The 23,408-nt window shown below is 41.8% G+C and overlaps 1 protein-coding gene across 3 annotated transcripts in view; it reads left to right on the forward strand.

Annotated features, from left to right (window-relative positions):
- Positions 1-1,075: 1,075 nt before the first annotated feature.
- sphkap (SPHK1 interactor, AKAP domain containing) overlaps positions 1,076-23,408 on the forward strand; it is a 97,522-nt gene continuing 75,189 nt past the window's right edge. Inside the window, exon 1 of one of the 3 annotated variants that reach the window (XM_031861311.1) lies at positions 1,076-1,211. In XM_031861311.1, coding sequence (XP_031717171.1) covers positions 1,184-1,211 — 28 coding nt within the window. In that variant the 5' untranslated portion in view covers positions 1,076-1,183. Of the gene's footprint in view, positions 1,212-11,604; positions 11,731-23,408 lie in introns of those variants that run through there. The other 2 variants (XM_031861315.1, XM_031861312.1) reach the window with 2 other exon arrangements.

The raw sequence follows: 23,408 nt of genomic DNA on the forward strand, positions 1-23,408 counted from the left end.
GAGAGAGAGAGAGAGAGAGAGAGAGAGAGAGAGAGAGAGAGAGAGAGCTGGAGGGCTACACAGAGGTGGAGAGCCAGAAGGAGAAAAAAATGGAGAGACCTCAGTTGAAGGGTTAATGAAATCCAGCAATCCTTGAGGACAGATTACTCATCCCTTAACAAGCTTGCTCTCTCTCACCCTCACCACCCCTCCATCATCATCCCCCTCTCCTGTTGACTCTCACTACCACCAATCACAAACAATTACTGTTTCTGAGTGTAACAGCCCCAGGTATACCCGGGTCGAACTCCACAAAAGTCTGGTAAATAACGCGATGTGGAGCAACTGTGCTGAAAACTGTGCTGTTCACGGCAGCATTTGCTTTTTGCTTTTTGCCCTAGGCCCTAAAATCTGTACCTGAGATGAGTTTAGTTCAGGTCAGACAGTTAGAGAGTTTATTATGTCGTATCATATGGTAATTTGCTTTACTTATAGCACAATCTCATTTATTTAGTATGCATTTATATATATATATATTTTTTTTTTTTCATATATAATAAACATAAGATAAGCAGCGGGGACATTTACAGGATTACAGCAGCATATAGTATAGAGCAAACAAGAGACATAGTAAAAACAAGATCACAAGTATTACAAATAAGTAAATAAGTAGTAACAGTAAGGAATATTAACTAGTAAAATAGTAAAAAATCCACAATAACTAAAATATAACTAAAAATATTAAATATACAGGCAGAATATTTTTTTATTGCACGGTGTATTAATATTGCACATATTTTTAGTGTTGTGTTGGGGTGATCTACTGAATAAGAATAAGTTTAAGCATAACAACTACAATAAATATGAGGAAGTTTATAGTTAGTTATATATTTAAAAACACTAATCATTTCACTTCAACACATTTTAATAGTGGCATAGAGAGTTATTTCGTAGAGAGTTATTATAGTCAGGCGGACACTGCTAGTTGCACTGCCTCAGTCACATCCATCACACATATCAAGCGCACCTTTGGCGACGAGGCGGGCTGTTTGAACTGACAGCGCCCCGCCCCTCTGCTGTAGCTCACCTGCTTCCAACACCAGCAGGTTTCTGTGCAGAAATAATTGCTCGGAGTTTTCTCTGTTGGCGGTTTGGGACCTTGCTTGCTTTTTCCTTCCAAAAAGGATGAATTCACTCACATGACATGCTGAGAACCGCTGCACTCGAGCAAAGTAAGTATCTGCTAATACTCAGTTCGTGCCCTTCAGCTACACATTAGCACTCGCTACCAGGCTGCTAGTTGTTTAGTCCCTTGCCATCTGCTAATTCCTGCTCCCTGCTCCCTGCTGCTGCTAGCTGTTGGTGTCCACTTTATTATTTTTTTTGCATTGTGGCTGTCTTTGTTTTCTGAGCAGTGTGATGCTTCCATGCTGTTGACTTGTGTGGTGGTGAAATGTGAGAAATGTTTGAGTTTAAAAGGCGTGTTGCATCATTGCTACTGTCTCTACTGATTCGTTTTATTAACATGAGTGCTGTAGTGCATCACACCATTTGCATAATGTTCCTATAATATGGGATCTGGCTTTTGGATCCCATATTTCTTTTTTTCTGACATGCAGTACATCACGTGCTCTATGTTTATGTCATAATTGAATCTAAATTGCTGAGCTCCTACTTTATGGTGAAAGGTTACTCCCAGCCACATCCATTACCAACCATAAAACCACACCCATGGGATGGTCATCTGCTGATCATATCATTTCATAATGTTCTTAATAGCTGAAGTGTGTCTCAGCTGGCTCCTGCACATCGTGGCCCGGTTTAGTTGTTTTATCCACAAGAACATTCCACATAAAAGCTGTGCATCGAGCTCTATATCTAATGTGATTTTGGTGGGGGGGGGGGGGGGGGGTGTTGATTGCTGCTGTTCTCAAATCTCTGCTGTGCTGAGCTCGGCTGTGGCTTGTAAGGGCCAGAGCCGAAAAACACCAAATTTAATCTCAGTGCATATTCTGCATTCAATAGAATAAATCAGTTCTCTGCGATTTGGTTGGTTTAATGAAATGCACCGGTCAGTGTAAGACACACACAATACTATTCACATTCATACACAAAATGTATTGTTAAGTAAACTTGTTTTGTGCTGAGAAAATGCTCTTGACTGTCAGTGGTCAGTTGTGGCCTCTTGCTACTACATCATCCCCCAAAAAGCAATGCTGCATTACTTTTAGGTTTCGCTGTAAGAGTTGACAGAAATAAGGGAGAGAGATGCAACCCCAGCCGGGCTCAAGCTGGGGATGCTGCGGTTTATTGGTTTGCGGTTTATCTTAACCCCTAAGCTACTCTTTAGTTTGTCCAATACTTGTTGTTTATCATAACAATAGATACCAGCAAATCTAATGTAGAGTCCATCAGGATAACACAAGCTGAGATGTTGAGCTGCAACGGTTATATAGTCGATCAGTGGATTAGTTGATAGAAACAAAATCAATCACCATCTATACAGTATGATTATAATAATGATTCATTGTTTTAGTTGTTTTTTTAGGCAAAGATACCAAATATTTGTTGGTTAAATATGAGGATTTGCTGCTTGTTTTTAATTACATGTCAGTAATAATTGTTTTGGTTTTACAATATACTATTTAAAGGCATCCCTTTGGCCTCTGAAATGTTTTATGGGTGTATTTAAAAACATCAGTCTATAAAATGAATTAACCGATTACACAGTGCTCAAAGTACCATTGTGCTTAAAGTAGAGTCTCAAAGCACCGCCAGCATGGCTATAGACTGTTTAATAGTATATGAAAATGTTAATGATGATGATTCTTAAAGGTCCTTGAAATAAGTACGCTGCTTCTTCTGTCTAATAATATCTTGTTAGCCTTGCTATTATTACTTGTCTTTCTTCTAAAATGGTCTACTCACCATCTAAAAAGAGCCACTTGAATTTGCTTTTGGTAAACGGGTAAATGTTGCAGCGTCAGGTCAGTGACTTTGGGGAAACTCCTTTTATATTTCTGTTGTGACATCTTGCCTCGTGTCGCTTTGCATAAAGATAAATCACAGAAAGAAACGGGCAGGAAGAAGAATGGATCTGTGTTTATTTATTTATAGCAACAAATGTGTGTTCCTTAGTGTGGAATCGAGGTTTCATTCTTTTGTTGCTATAACTGTGCACTGCACAAAGCAGACTCCAGAAATAGCACCACTTTTACCTTTTTTACCTTCTGAACAATGCAAAATTCCACCTAGTCCCTGACCTAAAATATTACAATATTTTCACTGCCAAATAAGGAGGATTTGCTTTTCTCAAGGAGCGAGGAATGAAGCGTGGACGGCTTTGTGTGTGTGTGTGTGTGTGTGTGTGCGCGTGTGTGGAAAAAGAAGAAGATATTCTTTCATCATAGAAAGACCTCTAACCTTTACCTCGTTAGTCTTTTCTTTTCTTGATGTTCTCATAATAAAGGTAAAAAAACCCCGAACGTATGTGTTCACGTCCGCACAGACGTGCAGTTTATTTGCCTGCATGTTTGTGCACACGGCACTTGTAATGTGTGATATGTTGTGAATAGTCCAAAAAGATTAGTGGCATTATGGTGCACACTGTTGGTGGTGGTGCTAAGCCTCGTTCTGGTTTGATGGAGGGTATACGTTCCCCCCCCCCCTTGTTTTCACAGCTTGACCCACAGGGCCACAGTACCGTAGGAACAGGCTTATTCATTGTGAATGGTGCTCCGTTGCTGTCGAAATGGATTTGCATGATATTGAATAAATGAAATATTCATGTTTTGGAATGATGGTTTGGTAGCATGGCGGCAGCAGCAGCGGCCTAAATCGAAGCAAGCCCTCTTCCCGAGGAAGGCCTGAGCTTATCAGAGGCATGATGGGAAGACGTACTGAAAGTTGCCTTCTAACAACTAATCTCAGGCAGCTTTTGCACTGTGGACTTTACCTACCTTTAGTTTAATTTGGGCTGAGAAATGGTGTTTTTTTTTAATCCATTTTATTCTTTCCCAATATCCTTTTATAAGTCTTTGTGTAAACGTTGGTTCAAGAAACATAACCGTGCAGCCGTCCTTGATATTTTGGTCCCCGGAGACCATCGTTGTTGGAAACAGTATTAAGTCTCAATCAAAATAGCTTCCATTTAACTGATGGATGCTTTGTCTTTCATTCAGGACGGCCGCCTTGACACACACTCGGCTCCAGTCTGTGCTCTCTCTCTCTCTCTCTCTCTCTCTCTCTCTCTGTGTCTGGCTGGCTGGCTGGCTGGCTTAGAGTCTCCGGTTGCTGGATTTCTGATGAAATCCTCGGTGCATTGTGAGGAGATTCACAGTCTTGATAATCACAGCTTGCATTTGGACTCCTGACCAGCTCCTCTGCCAGCTGCTTATCTGATGATTGGGTGTGAGTGTTGATGCTTGGATCTTGACACTTGAGTGCCGATCCTACTGTGTAGAATAACGTGTCTGTTGTGGTGTCTTTAGTTGTCTAGAATCTTTGTTTATGATCACACTGTTCTGTCATTGCTGTACATTTTCATGCAGGATCTCTCCGACACAGTGTTCCATCTTTTTGGGCTTTCTCTCATGGTTGTATTCCAACAGGTCCATATTCTTTTCTCCTAACATCTGACCTGCACCTTTTTTAATCCAGGTCATGGACAAGCTTGTATGACTCTATTGTATTTTAGGTAGTCCGTTGAGTGCTAAGTATAGTGTTCGATGTCTTTTTAGCCAAGTTACCAAGCACTTATTTCATGCCCAGCAGGGTGTAAATGCAGAATAAGAGGAATAAACATCAGTGTTGCTTTGAGAGTTTGACTGCTACCAATTTAGTGGTGAGGATGACCATGTTGTGTTTGATTTAAATGCTCCCTGCAGACCAATTCTTCTAAATGTGTAAAGAATCTGCTTCTGTCTGTACATGGTGGTTATTTTCAGATTGCAGTAATTCGACTGGACACGTCTGCTGTAAATAGCGTGTTTCAACTTGGCGGGATTTCTGAGAAGAATCATAGTGTTGGGAGCTGCCACATCTGGGCCACCTTATGGTTTGTCCCTTTTTAGTAATTCCACTCCCATGTTTCAATTCAAAAAGGACAAAAACAGCAGGACCGAACCACTTACTCCCTGCTGTGCCCACCGGTGTGTCTGAGCCCATGTTGTAAAACTTTATTGGGTTGGCTGAACTCGGCTCTGCTGTGAAAAAGCCGCAGCCCCACAGGGGACGCTCACAGCAAGCTTAAGAGGGGTCCTACCAGGGTCAAGGACAAGTCGACGTGGTATCAGACCACTGAACCTGCATCCAGATATTAAAAATATATACAAGTAAATAACAAGTATGCCTTCACTGTTTAAGGTTTTGTCCATAATGGATTTACTCAACGTGTTTATTATGACCTCCACAACCCTCCCACCTCCATGTAACTGTGTCACTTTCTTAAAGGGAGTGACGCATCACTGCACTGTGGAGGCGTCATAGAAATGCATGAACTCACTCAAGACTTTTTTTTTTTTTTTTTCTTCTTCTTCATTCTGTATGATTTTAGCATCTTGTCAAGATTTTGATACGTATCCGCAGATGAGTTAGTACTTTCTACATATAGTACTAATACAACTTCATATGTTGCGGATACACAGTACCTGTGTGTACCTCCCACCTACATGATACTTTCACATGACCTTTTTTTTAATACGTAACACGCAGCTTGCCAGAGATCACCTCTCAGGAGATCGGTGCTGCTACTGTCGCAGTCTGAGGTGAATTATTAAGCTAATTAAATGCAGCTTCCTTGCTAATAACCATATCTGTATCCTGCACAGTGTTGGTTTTTGTTAATAATATATTACTGTCAGACAAGACACAGTCCAGCACTCCATATAAACTCTTAACTTTATGGTTAAAATATGTGAGCAGGCAAATCTTGTAAATTAAATGTTTTTGTGTTAACTAATTGTTATAACACTCTCAAGTCTGTCTCTAGTCTTTCCTCGCTGTAGAATGCTTTCTGCTCTTTTCCTTTTCTTCCCTTCCACTTCAGTTGTCTCCAAAGCAACGTCCCTCATTTAGCCTTTTTGCTCGGTCTCTTCCGAGTCTTCTGTTTCATCGTACGAGACTGCAGTGGAGGAGAATCTGCTGCTGTGTCCTTAGCGGGGAACAGAGGATTGATGTGGCGTTTAGATTTTAGAGCTTCATCCATTAAGTTGTTGCACCTCTCCATCCCTCTGTGCTCATCCCTCGCAGTGTGGCCTTCGTCTTCCACAAAGAGAGATCACACGTTATAAGTTAGTTCACACAATACGGCGTGGTAAAGGCTTCACAGATATTAAAGGAAACATGCTTTGGATTATTAAATCACATCTTTCCAAAGACCACCAACTCTCAGTATAGAGATTTACCAACAGGCCGTACTGTGAGAATATGAGCAGCTTCATGCAGCAGTAAATGAGCAGAAGGTGAGAGCTGGCTGGCGCGGCTCCAGAGCATCTTATCACCATCCACTCAGAGAGCCGGTCGCTCGATGGATTGATGACTCATCACACCTACTCCTAAAACCGTCACATGATGGATGACCCCAATTATGGCCATGACCTTTTCTCTTTTTGTTGATCACGCTTTTCTTTCACGGGCTTTCTGCTCGGCTGTTTACCTTCCCATCCCTCTCACCTGCTCACGCTCCGTCGCTGTGGCCACATCCTGTTAACCTTGTTTTGCCTGAACTGTAAAAGTTGAGTTAAATAAAAAAATCCCTAAGTTTCCCACAATCAAGAGTGATACTTCACTGCTCCTTTTGGTGACGCAACTGACATAAAGTATCAAACCTTTTCCCCGGGCCCTCATAAAATCCAGTATAGATTGTGCTTGTGGTGCATGAGACTCTCTACGCACAAAGAAAAAGATGAAAACTTGCGGTGAAAAAGCACATTTGGGTGGGCCACGGTCCTGTTGTTGCTCATGCTGGCTCACAGGAATTGCTGTGACACGCTAAATAGATTGACGACATGTCAAAATGGCGGCTATGAAAAGGGTCTATTGGCAGCTGGCGAGCTGATGTGGGTTCATGTCTCAACTCCAACTGGTTGTCGTGATGCTGGGAAATAAACCAAAAATACAGCTACTATTTGACCACTTCTTTTAAAACCGATCTTAATTGCCCCTTCATGCCTTATAAATCACTCTGCTTTCCTGGTAGTGTTTAATCTAAACTTCATCCATAGCAATTATTGGAAGCGGTCTTCTCATTTACCCACAATTCACCAGTCACCATCCCATTTATCTATCCAATTAGCTTCTGCTGCAGCGGGCTGCTTTCACCTCCTAAAGGCTGATGCTGACTGTGAGTAAGAGGCAGCTGTTGAGCGCGTCGGAACCATACGGGCCACGAGGCGGTCATAACTCTGGTGTGACCAATAAAAGTAGTCTATTGTTGAGTAGAAGGTGCTGATAGCTGGGACATTTTGTAAATTAGAAAAGCCAATGACATAAAACATGTTGCTGACCAGTGGGGGGGGGGGGTCAGGTCATCGGATCTGTGTCCCCTTCACAGGTGTGTGGCCTCTGGAAGAGAAAGCTGTCTTGGCAGTTGTCCCCTTTATGTACTCCATGGGTCACCTCACAGCAACCTTTAAAGGTTGAGCAATTCAATATGATTAGAGCAATTGTGTGAGAATAATTATAACATTTCATGCCCTTATTTGTCTTTTATTTGCCTATCGTACGAGATATTTCTTTCCGAGGAGCATAATGATTATGAGCAGATTCATTTCCTGTGTGTGTGTGTGTGTGTGTGTACCCAGCTGTCTTCCCCTCTCTGCTCTCCTTGTCTCTCCCCTAACATTTCTTCCAAAAGGTCTGCGAGTTCTTCCCCCAGGCAGAAGAAGACTGATGTCTGTTTTCTTAACAGAAAAAGACTGCCGGCGAGGGCAGCAGCTGATGAATTGGGTGTTAAGGGGGGGGGTCGAGGAGTGTTTTGGTCTCGGTGTGGCTGTTTTCAACAGTTTCCTCATCCCACACTGACAAAAGTCATGTTGATTTCAAAGAAAAGGAACGGAGATAAAGAGCCTATCTTTGAACCTGAATGTCTCCGGTGAGAACGGATCAATCGCATATCAAAAAGAATCTTAATGGAACCGTCTGGTTAGATAAAGGCTGAATGAAATGGAAATAACAGAAATACACATCCTTTATGTTGACACATCAGATAAGAGTGCCCTCGGCTGCATTCACGATGAGGGAACATGACTTTCTGACTGAGCTGCTGCACCCTTTTTCACCACATTTTGGAAAGATGATCTGTTGTCCTCGCTGCGAGGAAAGTCAAGTGTGTCAACGATCCATCGAAGGTCAGCCAGCTTTTGTTTGAATTGAACTAACACCCTCACAGTGAGGACAGGACTTTTTACTGGTGGTTTGCTGTTACTGGGCACAGCTGTTTGGATAATCATAAAAATCAAAGTTTAACTGATAGGATCCAGCAATTACCTCAATTAATGTAAAGTTACTGTGAGGAACTTTTGACAGGCGGACAATTGTGACATTGTGAGACGCCCGCTATCTATAGTCTAATGTGGGCTCACAACATCATAGCATGTTCTGTAGTCATGGAATTTGGCCCAGTTTCCCAAAACTATTCTATTTCAGAGCAACCTCCTGCTGATGCACTTGAAAGGTTTGACCTCATTTTGTAGATGATCGCCTCCCAAACACACCTTTTTAGTTTTGGTCTCTCTGAAACTAGTCTTGTTTGGGAAGGAGGAGCCTGGCCCCCACATCCTCTGGAGGACCTCATGGCCCATTTTATTTTTGGAGGATCCAGCCTCTGAATTGGGACATTGTTATTTACCTTACTAGCATAACTGTCACCAGTTTGTTTGGGTTTGCGTGACTGGGTTGTACTGGACCCTTTGCCAAATAATGAAATGCAGTAGACTCATACCTTAACATACTGTAAAGCTGGATTTTGCTCTTTATTCATAATTTGTTCGTCTTCATTATGTTGTTTTAATGTCCACAGTTAATTATTTGATCCATTTATTTGTTATGGTTGCCATTCAGGTATTTCACCTATTTGTTGTTTAATGGTTGACTTTCCATGATGTCATCGGATACAGCTTTCTTTGACTTGACGTCAATGTTTAGTTTATAAGGATTTGAGCGTTCATTGTTTGTTCTGCATAATAATCTGAAAAGTCCGCAATTTAATTTGATTGTGGCACAATACGTCTCAACAATTTCACTCTTGTATAGTAACGTCTTGAATGACATGTGATCTGCAGCTTCATGGCTCTCCATATAGCAGAACAACAACCAGTTCTATTCATTTACTTTCCGGTACCATTCAAACTGGTTACACTGACCGTCACTGCAGCAAGCCAGTGGCCTGGATAATGGTTTAATAGCTGCTGGTGTAAGGAACCCTTTGGTCAAACAAGACATAGGTGCATTGTGCATTAATCACTCGACACCTGTGTGTGTGTTTCAGAGGACGCTGGAGAGTTTAGCCTCTGAACTGACCCAAAGAAAACATGTTGTCATGTCTCCTCCACGGCAAGGACGCCAGCTGGATGAGACTCATCGTCTGACTCATCTACGAAAGGAGGATATTTTTATGTAAGTTTACATCTAAAAGAAGTGAGAACTTCATCTTTGGATTTCTTTAATACACGGACAAAGTAAAATGTTACACTTTATGACCCTTGAATGTATTCTTACCCGTCTACTGGGAGCCGTACTCTCTTCAGAAGCTGCATTCATCTTGTTTCTTGCCTCTGGCTGTATGTGGTGTTTGTGTGAGTGAATCCATCTATACGAAGGATTGATATCTGCATACATTTAAGACAAGCAGCACGCAGAATTAATTTTGTTTTCTGTTTTGGTCAATTTTGAAGTGTCGGATCCCATTTGGCTTGATTCACCCTGTTAGTTAGCATTAGCAGTAACAGTCGCCGACTCTCTTTCGGTGCAAAAAGCATCGCGACACGGGGGAAAACCGAACACGATGCTATGCTTCGGATTGCATTGATAAAAATCTGGGAAGGCAAGCTTTGAAGGCAGCAGCTGAAGTTCTCTGATGCCCAGAAATCCCAGCTGCTCGCAGGCCAAGCATATGTGATTGTGGCAGGCAGCCCCCGGATATTTGTGTTCGCGTGTTTAACCCGACGTCACTCGCTGCAAACGCTCTCGCAGTCTGTTGCTGTTGGTCAACAGACCGGGTTGAGCAAGGGTCGAAAATAGTTCCTGGCTTCTTTGAGGGGGCAGAGATCACGACAGCTTTGTTTTCCTTGATTCATTCATCCAGGTTACCTTCTGGTGCAGAGCGGTCCGTCTCCTCTCGGGGGATCACCATCCCTAAAAGGATGAGCAGAGTTTGGCTCGTTGTCCTGCTTTGCTAGCCTCTGTGTCACGGACTAGTCCTGTTAAGGGCTCACCAAGCAGCCCCACTAATCTACTTTGTGGTGTGTGTGTGTGTGTGTGTGTGTGTGTGTGTGTGTGTGTGTGTGTGGGAGAGATTTAGGAAAGACTTGACCTGGAGAGCTGGACAAAGATACAGCATATTTATTTACTTCCTGTAGCTGTGTGGCCGATAAAGCTGGTCTGTCGTCAGCAGACTCCTGGTTAGCGACAAAATACAAATATATACAATTAGCTCTATTCGGTTAGCTTGATTATAGAACATGTGTCTGATTCCATGGTGGCTTACTCTACTGTCAGACCATGTGCTGCCACCGATTCTGCTTTGCCACCAAATTTAGGTAAAGAAAGCGTATTTTTAGCAGTGTTTTGGCAAAGCTGAGGTTTTGGCATACAGGGGGAAAGTGAAGAAGTTTTTTGAGTACATCGAATCCTTCACCATGTCTACTCACTCAGCAACCCAAGACCTTCCCGGTAACCACAGATGCAACAGATGAGGGAGAACACCATTAAACTGACAGTATACAAATGAAGATGAATGAGCTTGTGGACGAGTGTGGGCATGAGTTTGCATCTTAAATCAGTCTGATACTGTGATTATTCATTTTTGGTACATGCAGAGAACGAAGTGCTGAAACACCAACCTGTAGGGAATTTTGACTGTGGAGAATGTCAGCAACTATGGACCAGCGGTATTTTTATACGCCGGCCACGGACGGAGGCGTTGTGTTTTCAGGTTGTTCACACGTCCCGTCGTTCCGCTTGTGAGCGCAATATGTCAGGAACACCTTGAGGGAATTTCTTCAAATTTGGCACCAACGTCCACCTGGACTCAAGGACGAACTGATAAGATGTCAAAGGTTCAGTGATGACATTTTGAACAGACACAGGTGTAAACTGCAACATGACTGGGTTGGCAGAGGCGTACAACTGTGAGGCGGTAATTGTAGTTTGATTATTCAATAATGACCTAATCGTACATGTGAAACATAATGATTCTGTGGTGCTCGATGGGCCTGTAGAATACTATGAAACTAATAACATGGACCCTTTCAGCCACATAGGAAAACAGGTTCCCACCACATAACGGAGCCCAAATTAACCCCTGTTTTGTGTGCGTTACTCTCCAGTGAACATTTGCTGCCTAGCACCTAATCAGCAGGGATTAGGGACACTAAGACACACACACACACACACACACACACACACACAAGCCAAATACTCTCTATGCTGAGCCTCAGTGAGAGGTTGTAGCGATAGATGCAGCAGGAGAGTAGGGACTGGTTTTAAAAAGTACCATTTACAAAGAAGGAGAGATCGACCCTCATGAGCGCGGTGAGTGCTTTTGGCCATTTTGTAATACCGGTTTGATTTGCCACCCCTGTGGATGGCAGCAATAGTGTGGCTGAGTGCATACGCCTTTCATATGTGTGTTTGTGTGTATCAAGAGGTCTTTGTGATCAATGCTGCAATTACTTCTTGCAATGGTGTTTATTTGAGATATTCAGGCAAACGGTTATGTTCAGCTTGACTTCACTCACACCCCCGTAAGCATGACACACAAGTGTTGTCTCGGCAGATGTTATGCTCAACCTTGTGGTTCTACATGGTTGCATGGTCACATAAATATGTCGGTGTGCTGCAGGTCTAAAGATGCGTCAACACGCAGCACAAGACCTGCCACAACACACCTCAATGGCTCTTTGTTTGTTGTTTTCAGATATCATATTGGGGCTTTTTTTTCTGTTAGCTTGTAATGTTGTGTAACAGTACAGTGGCTCCTATGCATAGGATAGCTGCGTACTTCATACAACCATACATTTTCTAACATGCCAAGGAGAGATCATTTAAACTGTCACAGATTCAGTGCTTGTTCAACAATCCTGTTTCAGTGTTCAACACCAAGATGCTATAATGCATATTGGATGTATTGATTGTATTTGTTGGTTATCTTGCATTCAATCATGAGCTTCTATTTTGACCTTTCTGTCAGTAGGCTGGACCTCCATGTGTCTTGACCTCATTAAGATATTGATGAGGCAAAGCGTGTATTGAGTAAAGCTCTTCCAATCTTTCACATTTGCTGTTTGTCACTTCAGAGTCTTGTAGTGCCCTTCACACGTACTTGCAAGCTATTGAGAATTTTACATTTTGGAGGTTTGGATTAAAAATATCAGTTTTCATAAAAAGTAAAAAAAGTCTTTATTGTGCACTACTCTGCCACAATGCAATGCACAAAGGACATGGAGAAGCCTCTCTCAGCTGTAAAACATTACATTGTGGGTAGTAGCTAGCAAGACAGCTTGAGGAAGATCTTATTGTTACTTTGAGTTAAATGTTAACGTTAGTATTGTCAGCGTGTTAGTATGCTAACATGCTGATGTTTAGCAGGTTAAGGGTAGGATGGGGGTGGGGAACCAGTGGTGGAAAGTAATTAAATACATTTGCTCAAGAATTGTTCCTTAGGACAAATTTGAGGTTCTTGTACTTTACTTGAGTATGTCAATTTTCTGCCATTTTACTCTTGTACATCTCAGAGGAAAATATTGTACTTTTTACGGCACTACAGTTATCTGACAGCTTTAGTTATTAGTTTGATTTAGATCCAATCAATAAATTATTTTATTATATCAATAAGGCTTTATTGGTAGGGATGGGTATCGTTTGGGTTTTTTCCGATACCGGTGCTAAAACGATACTTTTAAAACGATACCGGTGCCTAAACGGTGCCTGAACCGATACTTTTTTCTTCAAATTGAACAATATATTAACTGTTTAAAGTATACTATAAATATAAATAAATACAAAACACTTGTCTTCAAACTGTTTAACTTCAAACTATGAACAATATGTTAACTGTTAACAGTTTACAGTATACTTAAATAAATATAAATAAATACAAAACACACACTACAGCTTCAAACTTCAGCAATTATTTTGCAGAAATATGAGCTTTCTCTGGCAAAATACGACACGTCTCATGACCTATTTTATTTTACCAGTTAGTGGCGGTAATGCGCCAATTCGTCGTTTGCCAACCGCCACTACACCTCAAAGAAGAAGAAGAAGAAGAAGCAGCTTTCGCGTGCCTGTGGATGTTGTGCTTATGAGCGCCAGCGCTAAGTACCCCGTTGTAATAATACTATGAGTGAGGAGCGGAGGACCGAGGCTATTGTTACCTGCTGCCAGGACGGAGTCATCAGAGTAGTGTAAAAAAGTATTTCAATCGGCTCAGGCACCGAAAGGAAGCACCGAAATCTGCGTTGCGTTTCGGTCCGGTAGATACCGGTCGTATAGGAACCATATTGGCACCGCTTTTCGGTACCCAACCCTATTTATTGGTCCCCAGGGGGAATATCACAAGCTTTGTAGCTTGGTAATATATCATTATGCAATGCAATGATTTCTCCTTGTATCCTAATCTCAAAAAGCTTCATTTGTGTATTAAAATTGCTAAAATGTTCTCTTGGGGATAATTGACCCTCCTACCTGATTTTAGTTCTGTATCTTGTCACCTTTTTCCCTACTCTATAGAGTTTGCAGATCTGTAGATGAAAAGTCAGAGGACAGGTCGGTAGATTCATCCTCTGGGGACCATGCATATATGTTCATAATTGGCAATCGATCCAATGGTTGTTGACACATTTTAGAAAAAAACAAAACAATTGATGTTTGGAACAATATCCTCTTCCTCTTTAGTTTACGGCATACTGTTCTGGAATTGGGACGCCACGTGCTGCGTCTCTCCACTGTTTTCACAGACCTTAGCAGCGTCGATATCTGACCTGAGAGCAGATTGGATTGAATGTTTGTATGGCTGATGACTGCTGTAACTGTTTAGCACAAAGAGGAATTATGGGGGAGCTAAATGGATTAGTGGAAGGCGGTTAAGCCGGCTTCCTGCAGTGTCACAGGAGGAAACGCTGACAGTGTCTCATTTTTTCTGTCAGTTTTTTGTCTTAAACAATTGTTTTTGCTGTAAAAATAAGTAATTATCTTCGGCAAGCCTATTTTATTCAAATATTCTGTTCTGTTTAATCTAAAAACATCCATCAAAATGGCTTCAAAGAAGGATTCAGAAAGAGCAAGGCTACATCAAAACAAGCCACAGTAGCATGTGAACTAACATTGTGTTAGCAGTATTTGAATATACTCAATGAAGACAAAATGGGAGGAAATGAATGAAACAATTCACAGAGTTGTAGGAAAAGACTAGGAGCATAAGAGACATTTCTGAGAGAAAGCATAAAAAAGGTTTGTGATGGCCTTTACTCAACTGCCAAACACGGCACATCAAGGACAGGCCGGAGTGAGGCGGGGAAAGAGTTCTTTTAATTGAAGCTGCAAGAGGCCGAAGGTTCAGCTTGTTCACTTCAGATTGCCAATATTGTTCCCGTGATCTTTAGCCAAGCGAGGGTTGCTTAGCTGGCTGCCTCACTGCTGCTTTTTGCAAAACTTCAGTGCTGCAGCTTTCACAAACAAACGCCCCAAAAAAAAGACATGAAATCTGACACCACAGAGGAAAATTAAATGAGGCACAGGCATACTCTTTATGGAGGATTTTAAAATATAAATATATAACTAGTTATAAAATAAATGCTTGACTAATGATGTATGTTAGTCACACACATTTGTATATTTATTAAAAATTTTTAAGTCATGACCTGCCTATTAAGATTTTCTTACCTGTGTGTGACGTAACGTAAACCCTCATGGGGGCGCGCTCATGTGATTGGTTGAGATTGGAGGAGATGTCTGATTGGCTACGTCTGTAGAAAAAAATGCATTTGTGAATGGAGTGAAGTCTCAAAAGCCCCACACACGACCTATTGATTTATCTTTGTTGGTATTTATATTAAATGATATACAAACGCCATCTACAGAACATTTGGACATTTCATCAACACTCACTGATGAAGACCGAAAGCAGAAACTCTCTCTCTCTCTCTCTCTCTCTCTCTCTCTGTGTCTCCTTTCTTTTCTTCATCTCTCACTCTCTCTCTCTTGCGCTCACTCTCTCGCTCTTTTCTTCATCTCTCGCTCTCTCACTCTCATTCTTTTCTTCATTTCTCGCTCTCTCTCGCTCTTTTCTTCATCTCTCGCTCTCACTCTTTTCTTCATCTCTCGCTCTCACTCTTTTCTTCATCTCTCGCTCTCACTCTGTTCATCTCTCGCTCTGTTCTTCATCTCTCGCTCTCACTCTTTTCTTCATCTCTGCCTCTCACTCTGTTCTTCATCTCTCGCTCTCCTTTCTGTTCTTCATCTCGCTCTCGCTCTCTTCTTTCTGTTCTTCATCTCTCACTCTCTACTTTATTTTCTTCATCTCTCGCTCTCTTCTTTCTTTTCTTCATCTCTCCCTCAATAACAAGTAGTTTCTTTAACCTTCACAGTAAGCACTGATGTGCACGTAGCTTAATGCACATCCTGGCACAATTTTAGAGTAGGGATATTACAGAGAGCCAATAATAGGCTACTGTGTACTGGGGAGTACGATGTCCCTTGCAGATATCAGGAACAATGATAGTTAGGAAACAACGGCATCTATGTCACCAGTCCACCCTCTCTGGCCCATTCCTGCTTCCTGCTGCTGCGCTCTCTCTTATTGTTCTCAACAATGGAGGATAATGACAACAGAGCACAACAACCGTGGGCTCTGCTCATCTCTGTTCCGCTTTGTCTCGCTGTGTTTCACTACCACTCGCTGGTGCTCTCGAATGAATTCTCTCTTGCCTCTCTTTCTGGTTACTCGCTTCATCTTTCTCTCTCCCTCGCAAAACACTCTGTCTCACACACTGTCTTGGACAGGAGGGTGGGGAAGTGTTGGGTATTAAATTATTCAAGCTCCTGGCAGAAAGTGTCACCGTCAATGAACACAAATGTATGGGGCCTCCATTCACCCGGTCTTTATTTATAGACTCCACGGGGCGCAGTGCAAAGGCCACAGCTCAGACCATCTCCTGTCCATTCTCGGATTGTAAATAGGAAGTTTTGACCAGTTTCAATGCCGAGAAAGAAGCTCCACCAACTCCTCATTATTTCTAAAGAGAGAGGCTGTGAGCGGATGCTGGTGGTTGTCATAAGCAAACCATTACGACGGCACTGCTTTGGTCAAGGCAGCTACTGATTACAGTAAATTATGGCAGAATATATTTACACATGAACATCTCATTTAAACACCTGTGCCACAATTTGCTGAGACTAAAATATAGTGAAAATGATTATCAATGCTTTTACTGTACTATCGAGTGAAAATGCATTGTGTTGCATGTTCATTTGATAAAATGTGTAGTTGTATTCTATTTTCAGGGTGCTTATTAAAATCCTGACAAGGGAGACGCATATATATATATATATATATATATATATAAATAAAAGAGAGACAATGAAATGAAAAACGGCTACTGTGGCTGTGATTACAGTGCCTTTGTGTACATACTGCTTTCTAATATTGACAATCTTCTGTTGTCTTAAGTCACAAGTGATGACTTGTAGTGAGCTCCCTGTGTTTGGTGTGTGTGTCTGTGGCTTATGAAGAATAAACAATCGGTGTCACCAACAAACAGGGCTGTACTGCAGAGTAAACCCGCTTTACATTGCAGAAGGCAGTTTACCCAAAATGTTTCCCTTGAATCTGTATTTTTACTAACCAGCCGGAGGTCAGCTTCTTATCTACCGCCACCGACAGCGGTGTGTTTACCAAGCTCACCATTCTCTTTGAACTCGCCCCCATTACAGGACGGGAAAGCTGAGATTTTATTCCCATCTCTCCGTGGTGTCACGCTCCTCTTATAAGCAGAGGACAATTTTCATTTGCTGTTAGATTCCCTGAGGTTAATTTTGCCGACTATAGCGAACAAAAACAAATCCATTGTACTGCTCAACTTTGATGACTCTGCCCCCTACATTTGTGAATATCTGTGTGTGTTCAAGCAGCCAGTAGTAGAAAAATGGCAAACCAACTGAGATAAACAGCACTGCAGATAATACAAAAAAAAAATTGATGCCTGAAGGGGACTTGAGCTTTTTCAAGAAGAGAGCTCACACTCTGCACCCATGTGTTTGTATCGGAAGAAAAGCTCACACAAAACCCATCGTGGAGAATTTCTAATTACGTTTGTTAAATTAATTGATTTCAACATTTCCTAATAACAATATCAGTTTGACTTTTCTTCCGTTTGACTGGAGGGAAGATTGGGGGGGAAAAAATAATTTTATGAAACACGCACGACTGCCTGTTTTGTAATAATCAATAGTAATGCATGACATGATTAATTCATTTTAAAATACAATTCAATTTATTTTTGAATAGCCCAAAATTACAAATTTACCTCCGAGGGCTTTACAATGTGTACACATACGACATCCTCTGTCCTGGAACCCTCACATCGGAACAGGAAAAACTCCCCCAAAAAACCCTTGAACGGCTAGAAAAGGGGATACTAATACAGTTTTGAACTAACTCCTCACATGACCATTATGAGAAGATACCACACACACACACACACACACACAAGTGCTGCCCTCTTAGACTATTCGATCGGTATTTACTGTAGACACACACATGGTCTATGATCCAATGAAAAATGATACTAATGCACATGAACTAAAAGAAGAGTTTTGTCTGGCAACAGGTAAAGAAAAAAAAATAGTGTTTTTTTTAATTTCTCGCATTCAGAACAAAATCCACAAACAATGGTGAACAATAGGAAGTGATACACAGGGCAGTGTTTTTAGCAGGCCCTAAGAAGGATACATTTTCCACTGAAATCCTGCCAGCTAGGCGTTATGTCGCTCTATATGGTCAGTATAATCTGCCTAAATCCATTATTTTCAACTAAACTCTATGGCTGCCCTTTCATGAGAAGGAACAGCTTATTGCTACCGGTATTTCCTCTGACTAGGAATCTGTAGAGTAAGCAGCTAATGGGCTTTGGAAGTAGTGTTAGTTGCTAATGCTAGCCTTGTTGCTGTTGGGTAGGTCATAGTCCTGACACAATCCTGCATGTTGATGTCAGTGCTCGCAAAGTAAATGGTGATGACGGAATGTTTTATTGTACTCGGGCAGGTTTGCAGGTTTTTACACAGTGTGTGAACACGAGGCCACACGAGCCCAGAGACTAATTTCTTGACAGCCGTATTGATTTTTCTTTTGGACAAATTTCTTTCTGAATTTGGTTTGTACGTGTGGCTAGCCGACGCTCTGACTCCTGTATCGATTTTCCGATTAGAGAAAGGGTGAAACGCTCCCTCACAGGACCATCCATCACGTGTGTCAGCAGCATATGTTTGTGTGTTTTAGTCGAATCTTGTGTCAGTGTGTGAATACCACAGTGTACAGAGGGGTCCGGGAGGCTGTGCAGGATGCTGTCAGGACAGCCATGAGGATCCACCAGTGTGAGCAGCGGTCTGACAGCTGACGGTCTCCAGAGTGCTGCCGACTGGACAGGCAGGAACAAACAGGACGCCAGCCCAGGCATGCTAATGAGGCACGGGGCCTTTGCGTTTGTAAGCGGCTGACGTAGCCGATCTTACATTTGTCCATGTCATACTTGGACTTAACTAACATGAGCAGTGAAGGATGATTCTGGACTTCCAGGATGTCTTCATCCCCCCCCCCCAGTGGATGCTATCAAAGTACATCATAGAAATGCAGTCAGCATGTAGACGCTGGTGTTCCTGTTTCTTTTCTGTCGAGTAAAGCGGGCGATTCATTGTTGGTCATTGCTCCCGTTTCCTTTTTTCTACCTCTGACTTCAGGAGCTGACAGGAAACATGCTGACAAGAATGAAAAGTGTGCCGGAGTGAGAAAAGGAGAGGGGGGGAGAGTGTAGACATGGAGAGGAGGAAAGGGAGAGAGGTTGTCTGGTACGGAAGGGTGATAAGAGAGGTGAGGAGTCTGAGGAAGCGAGAGGGAGACATGGAGGCATAAAGGAAGCAGAGACGGAGGAGGAAAGACGCTCCTGTAGTAATCCTATTAGAGAGAGGGAGATCAGGTTGGTAGTTTACTGTCAGTCTGAAGAGATTTTCCTCTCTGGTTGTTGAAGAACATTAAAACATGCCATAGATTAACCTTAAATTGAATTCTCTCCCAGTGTTGTTATTATTAGCCTGTTCATAATAAGCAGGTGTTTCTGAGCTAGTCTGCTGTTTGTTGCTTTCTAGAGCAGCAGGACATTAATGTGTCTGTGCTCGTTCATGGCACAGTAGGGGAGACGTTCTATCCGACACTTTTTAAAAAGTTTTTGTATTGAGGTAATTTGGCTTTCTTTTTTTAATGCAAAGCAATTAATTGTAGTTGTGCAGTCATTTAACAAGCACAAATGCCAAACACATGCTGGTTCCAGCATTTTGAATGCAAGGATTTGCTGTTTTTCCCTTCTTATAATTATTCTGTTTGAGTTATGCAGTTGTTTTGACAAAACAATACATTTGAAATGTCACCTTTGGTGTTGGAACTGCATTTTTCTTCTTTATATTTTGCCATAGTTTTAATATCCTTTTGAGAAAAGAGGCCGTACTGTAGACGGGACATTTTTGCCACTTAGGCTGTTGCTCAGTTTTCATCTTTTCGTTTTATTAAACCCCTTTTTCACAGGACTAAGGAAAGAAAAGACACTGGCAGCAGCAGTGAGAGAACATATCAAATAAAGGATCATACACATGAACCAAAATCCCTCACCACAACTCAAGCGCTCCAAAACATTCACTGCATCATAAGCTCAACAGTACTGTGATCAGAAACATGTTTATTTAAGTCTACTTTAGAGGTATGTCTTCATAGTAAATGAATGTTGTCAGACATTAGAAATGAGGTTTCGGTCTCTATTTCTCTCTTTGTCTTTGTCTCCCCTCTCTGTGCTGAAGGATAATGTGTGTGTGAGTGAAAGGAATGTTTCTGTGAAAATGATCATTTTGGAGTTTGCCGATGTCCCTCATGTGTGGAGGCATAATGTATTTTCAGATAGCAGCCAATGTTTGAGCCTGAACCCCAGCAGTGGGATGAGTGTGGCCCCTAGATCCCCCGGCTCATCACCCAGCAGCCGATTACCTTCTCCCTGAATCTCTTCATTGTTTTCTATTACACCGAGGAGCCCGCACTGATAAAAGTGATGGCAATTTAAAACGAATTAAAAAATATATATATATAAAATCCATGTTGTCCGAGAGTATACTGTAGGGTTGATAACTCTACATCGTTGAGTCACGTTTTTAAAGACAAGTAATTCACCTACAAAATGGCCATTTCTATGCACTTACATCTTTAGTAAAACCTGCTTTTTAACATCACAGTGTGCTTTTTTAACTTGTGATGGTGCATCTTGCAGAGCGAGCTGCTCCCCTGAATGTCCGAGCAGAGAGAGCAGGAAGGTACTTTTTACAGTGTAGGCTGAGCTGCCCTCAGAAATTAAATCTGTTTGTCATAAGACAGTGAGGGAGCGACGCCAATGAGGCTCTCACAAGTGTCCCAGATTAATGGATTATAGATGAATGGGCTTTTTCCTCCTCACTTGATGATAAATGAAACGCTTTATTCACTTTTTCTACTGCTCAGTCTTCCTCTCGCTCTCTCTCTCTCTCTCACACGTATGGTCGTTACCTCTGTGCCTCACTCTTTTCCAGCAGCATTGAATTGGGTTTTTAATCTCGCTCCATAGAGTGTGGTCCGGCTTCTCGTGGCTGCTTCCAAACATATTGCATTAGGAAAGATCACGGCCTCTAGTTTGACACCAGATTGTTGTCGGTGGGGCGTCTCATGCCACGTCTCGTTGCTGTCCTCACTTTTCTCGCTGTCACCGCCTCACTCTGAAAAGCACTTGCACTGTCACCTCGTCTCTCTTTTTACTCTTCTTTCTTATACCCAGGAGACACCTGTCTGTCGGAGGGAAGTAATATTCTGACACGTTTGTGTGTCCCTCCCATATACCGAAAATATGACTTCTTCAATTCACTTGTTTTACAGTTTACGTTGATATGAAACAGAAGGAAGCAGAAAATCCTCACATTGCAGAAGCAGAAAAATGACTTGAAAGATTATAAAAATACTTGCCCTATTCATTGATCTCCAATCAATGAATAGGTTCATCTCTACTGTCCACAGTTGAATGAATCCTCACCATTTGATTTGCAGTATAACCTCAAATAGGAAAGTAGCAGCACAAACACTATAACTCCTAATTTTACTGTAGGGCATCAACCAATAATCACTTTCAATGTTGGACGAAACTGTTGGCCATTTTTATGATATGAGGCCTATCAATGAATCATGTGTATAAAAAAAACAAGAAAACCATAGGTTATGCCCAATACAATTTTTCAGAGCACAAGGTGACAATTTCAAATTGAAAAACAAAACCAAAGCTATCGAATACACACGTATACGTCACAGAAAAGAAAGAAATCGTCATGCTTATAAAGCCCCTGAAAATGTGGGTTCAAATCTTAAAAGTGCCCTGTGAAGTGTTCTTGGAAAAACTACAACCTGGTTTACATTCTTACTTGTTACTTGCGTGCATGTGAGTCCTTGTGCGAATATAAACCAAACGGGTGCCCGCTCATTGAAGAACCCTCTCTATAGCACCGCTAGAGGTCTAGAACACCACAGGAAGTACTTCACTCTTTGTTGGGGACTGATTATGAAGAGTTAATAGTCAAAAAGTTGAAAAGTGAAATAACCAAAACTGTTCAGACAATTGTGAGTTTGGATGATCACTCGGAGTGAGAAGCTGATTGAGAAACCATGAATTGATTATCAAAATTGCCTTGAAAGAGCACCCAAATGCACCTTAAAGCACCACGTAACTAAAAACGAATAACTGCTCTTTTGACAACTAAAAGCCTGCACACCATAGCTCGCATGCTTGCTACTGGAAATGTGGGCTGAACAGTGAATTCTGAGCGTAACCGACTGTATTGTGCAGGGAGCGGTCACACAGTTCTGTCGATGTGCAGTAATATTGGACACAGTGTGACGGTTACAAAGGTGACGCTCAGGCGTGAATGGAACCATCGGAACAGCACGACTGCTGCTACGTCTGTCAAATGTGTGTCTTCTTCCAATATGCTTCAGGGCCTGGTGGCGTCCACGCTCAGGGACTCTGAGACATATTACACACACACACACACACACACACACACAATGTGCACATGGTGCGCATGTATGTGTGAGTGTGAGGGGAGTGATTGCCATTCTTCAGCTTCAACAGGTCAACAGTGCCGAAGCTCCCACCGAGCGGAGAAATTGCTGCATTTAGCTGACAGGGCGATCGGAGAGATTGGCCAAGACGGCGAGAGATGACAAACGTGCGGCCATTGTTATTCCACAGGGACGCGCATGTCGTCCTCACAGGGACTGTTAACCATAGAAGAGTCTTTCTTCTTTTTCTAAGATGACAAAAGGGCCCAGAAAAATATAAAACGTTCTAAACAAAAAGTATGTTTTGTTGCAACTTTGGTTTTTATTCAGCTTTACGTTGACCAGTAGTCTAAAACATGGAGGTATTCAATTCACAGTGATATTAAACAAGCAACTCTCCACATGTGAGTATAGCTAAGCCCTGCAAGTGTTCATAATTTGGCTTGATTAATGATTTTAATCATTCAATTTGTTATTACAATGTTATGAATTACCTTGTTGCTGATTCACCATTCCATTCATTGTTGCAGCGCGATAAACAAACCAACAACAACAAAAAAAGACACATTACCCAAATATTTAGGCGCTCCTTAAAATGTCTAATAAGTTGAAAACAAACGCTCAGGTTGGTTATTGACCTAGAAGAGAAAACCAAGGAAACAGTAACCCATTACCCAAACTGCTTGTTGTAAACATCCACCACAGCTTACACTTCCTGGTTCAGTCACGGCCGTAAGATATAATGAATTATTATGCATTAAATAGCTTTCAAATCCACAATCGGGAGCAAAGCCTATATTTCATTTCAGCTAAGAAACAATCTCAGTAAAAAAAGAAGACACAGACAGTAGAAGTAGTGTTCATAAGTGTGTTCACGTTT

Source organism: Anarrhichthys ocellatus, unplaced genomic scaffold, assembly GCF_004355925.1.
Source record: "Anarrhichthys ocellatus isolate YVR2014 unplaced genomic scaffold, GSC_Weel_1.0 scaffold24, whole genome shotgun sequence".
Lineage (NCBI taxonomy): Eukaryota > Metazoa > Chordata > Actinopteri > Perciformes > Anarhichadidae > Anarrhichthys > Anarrhichthys ocellatus.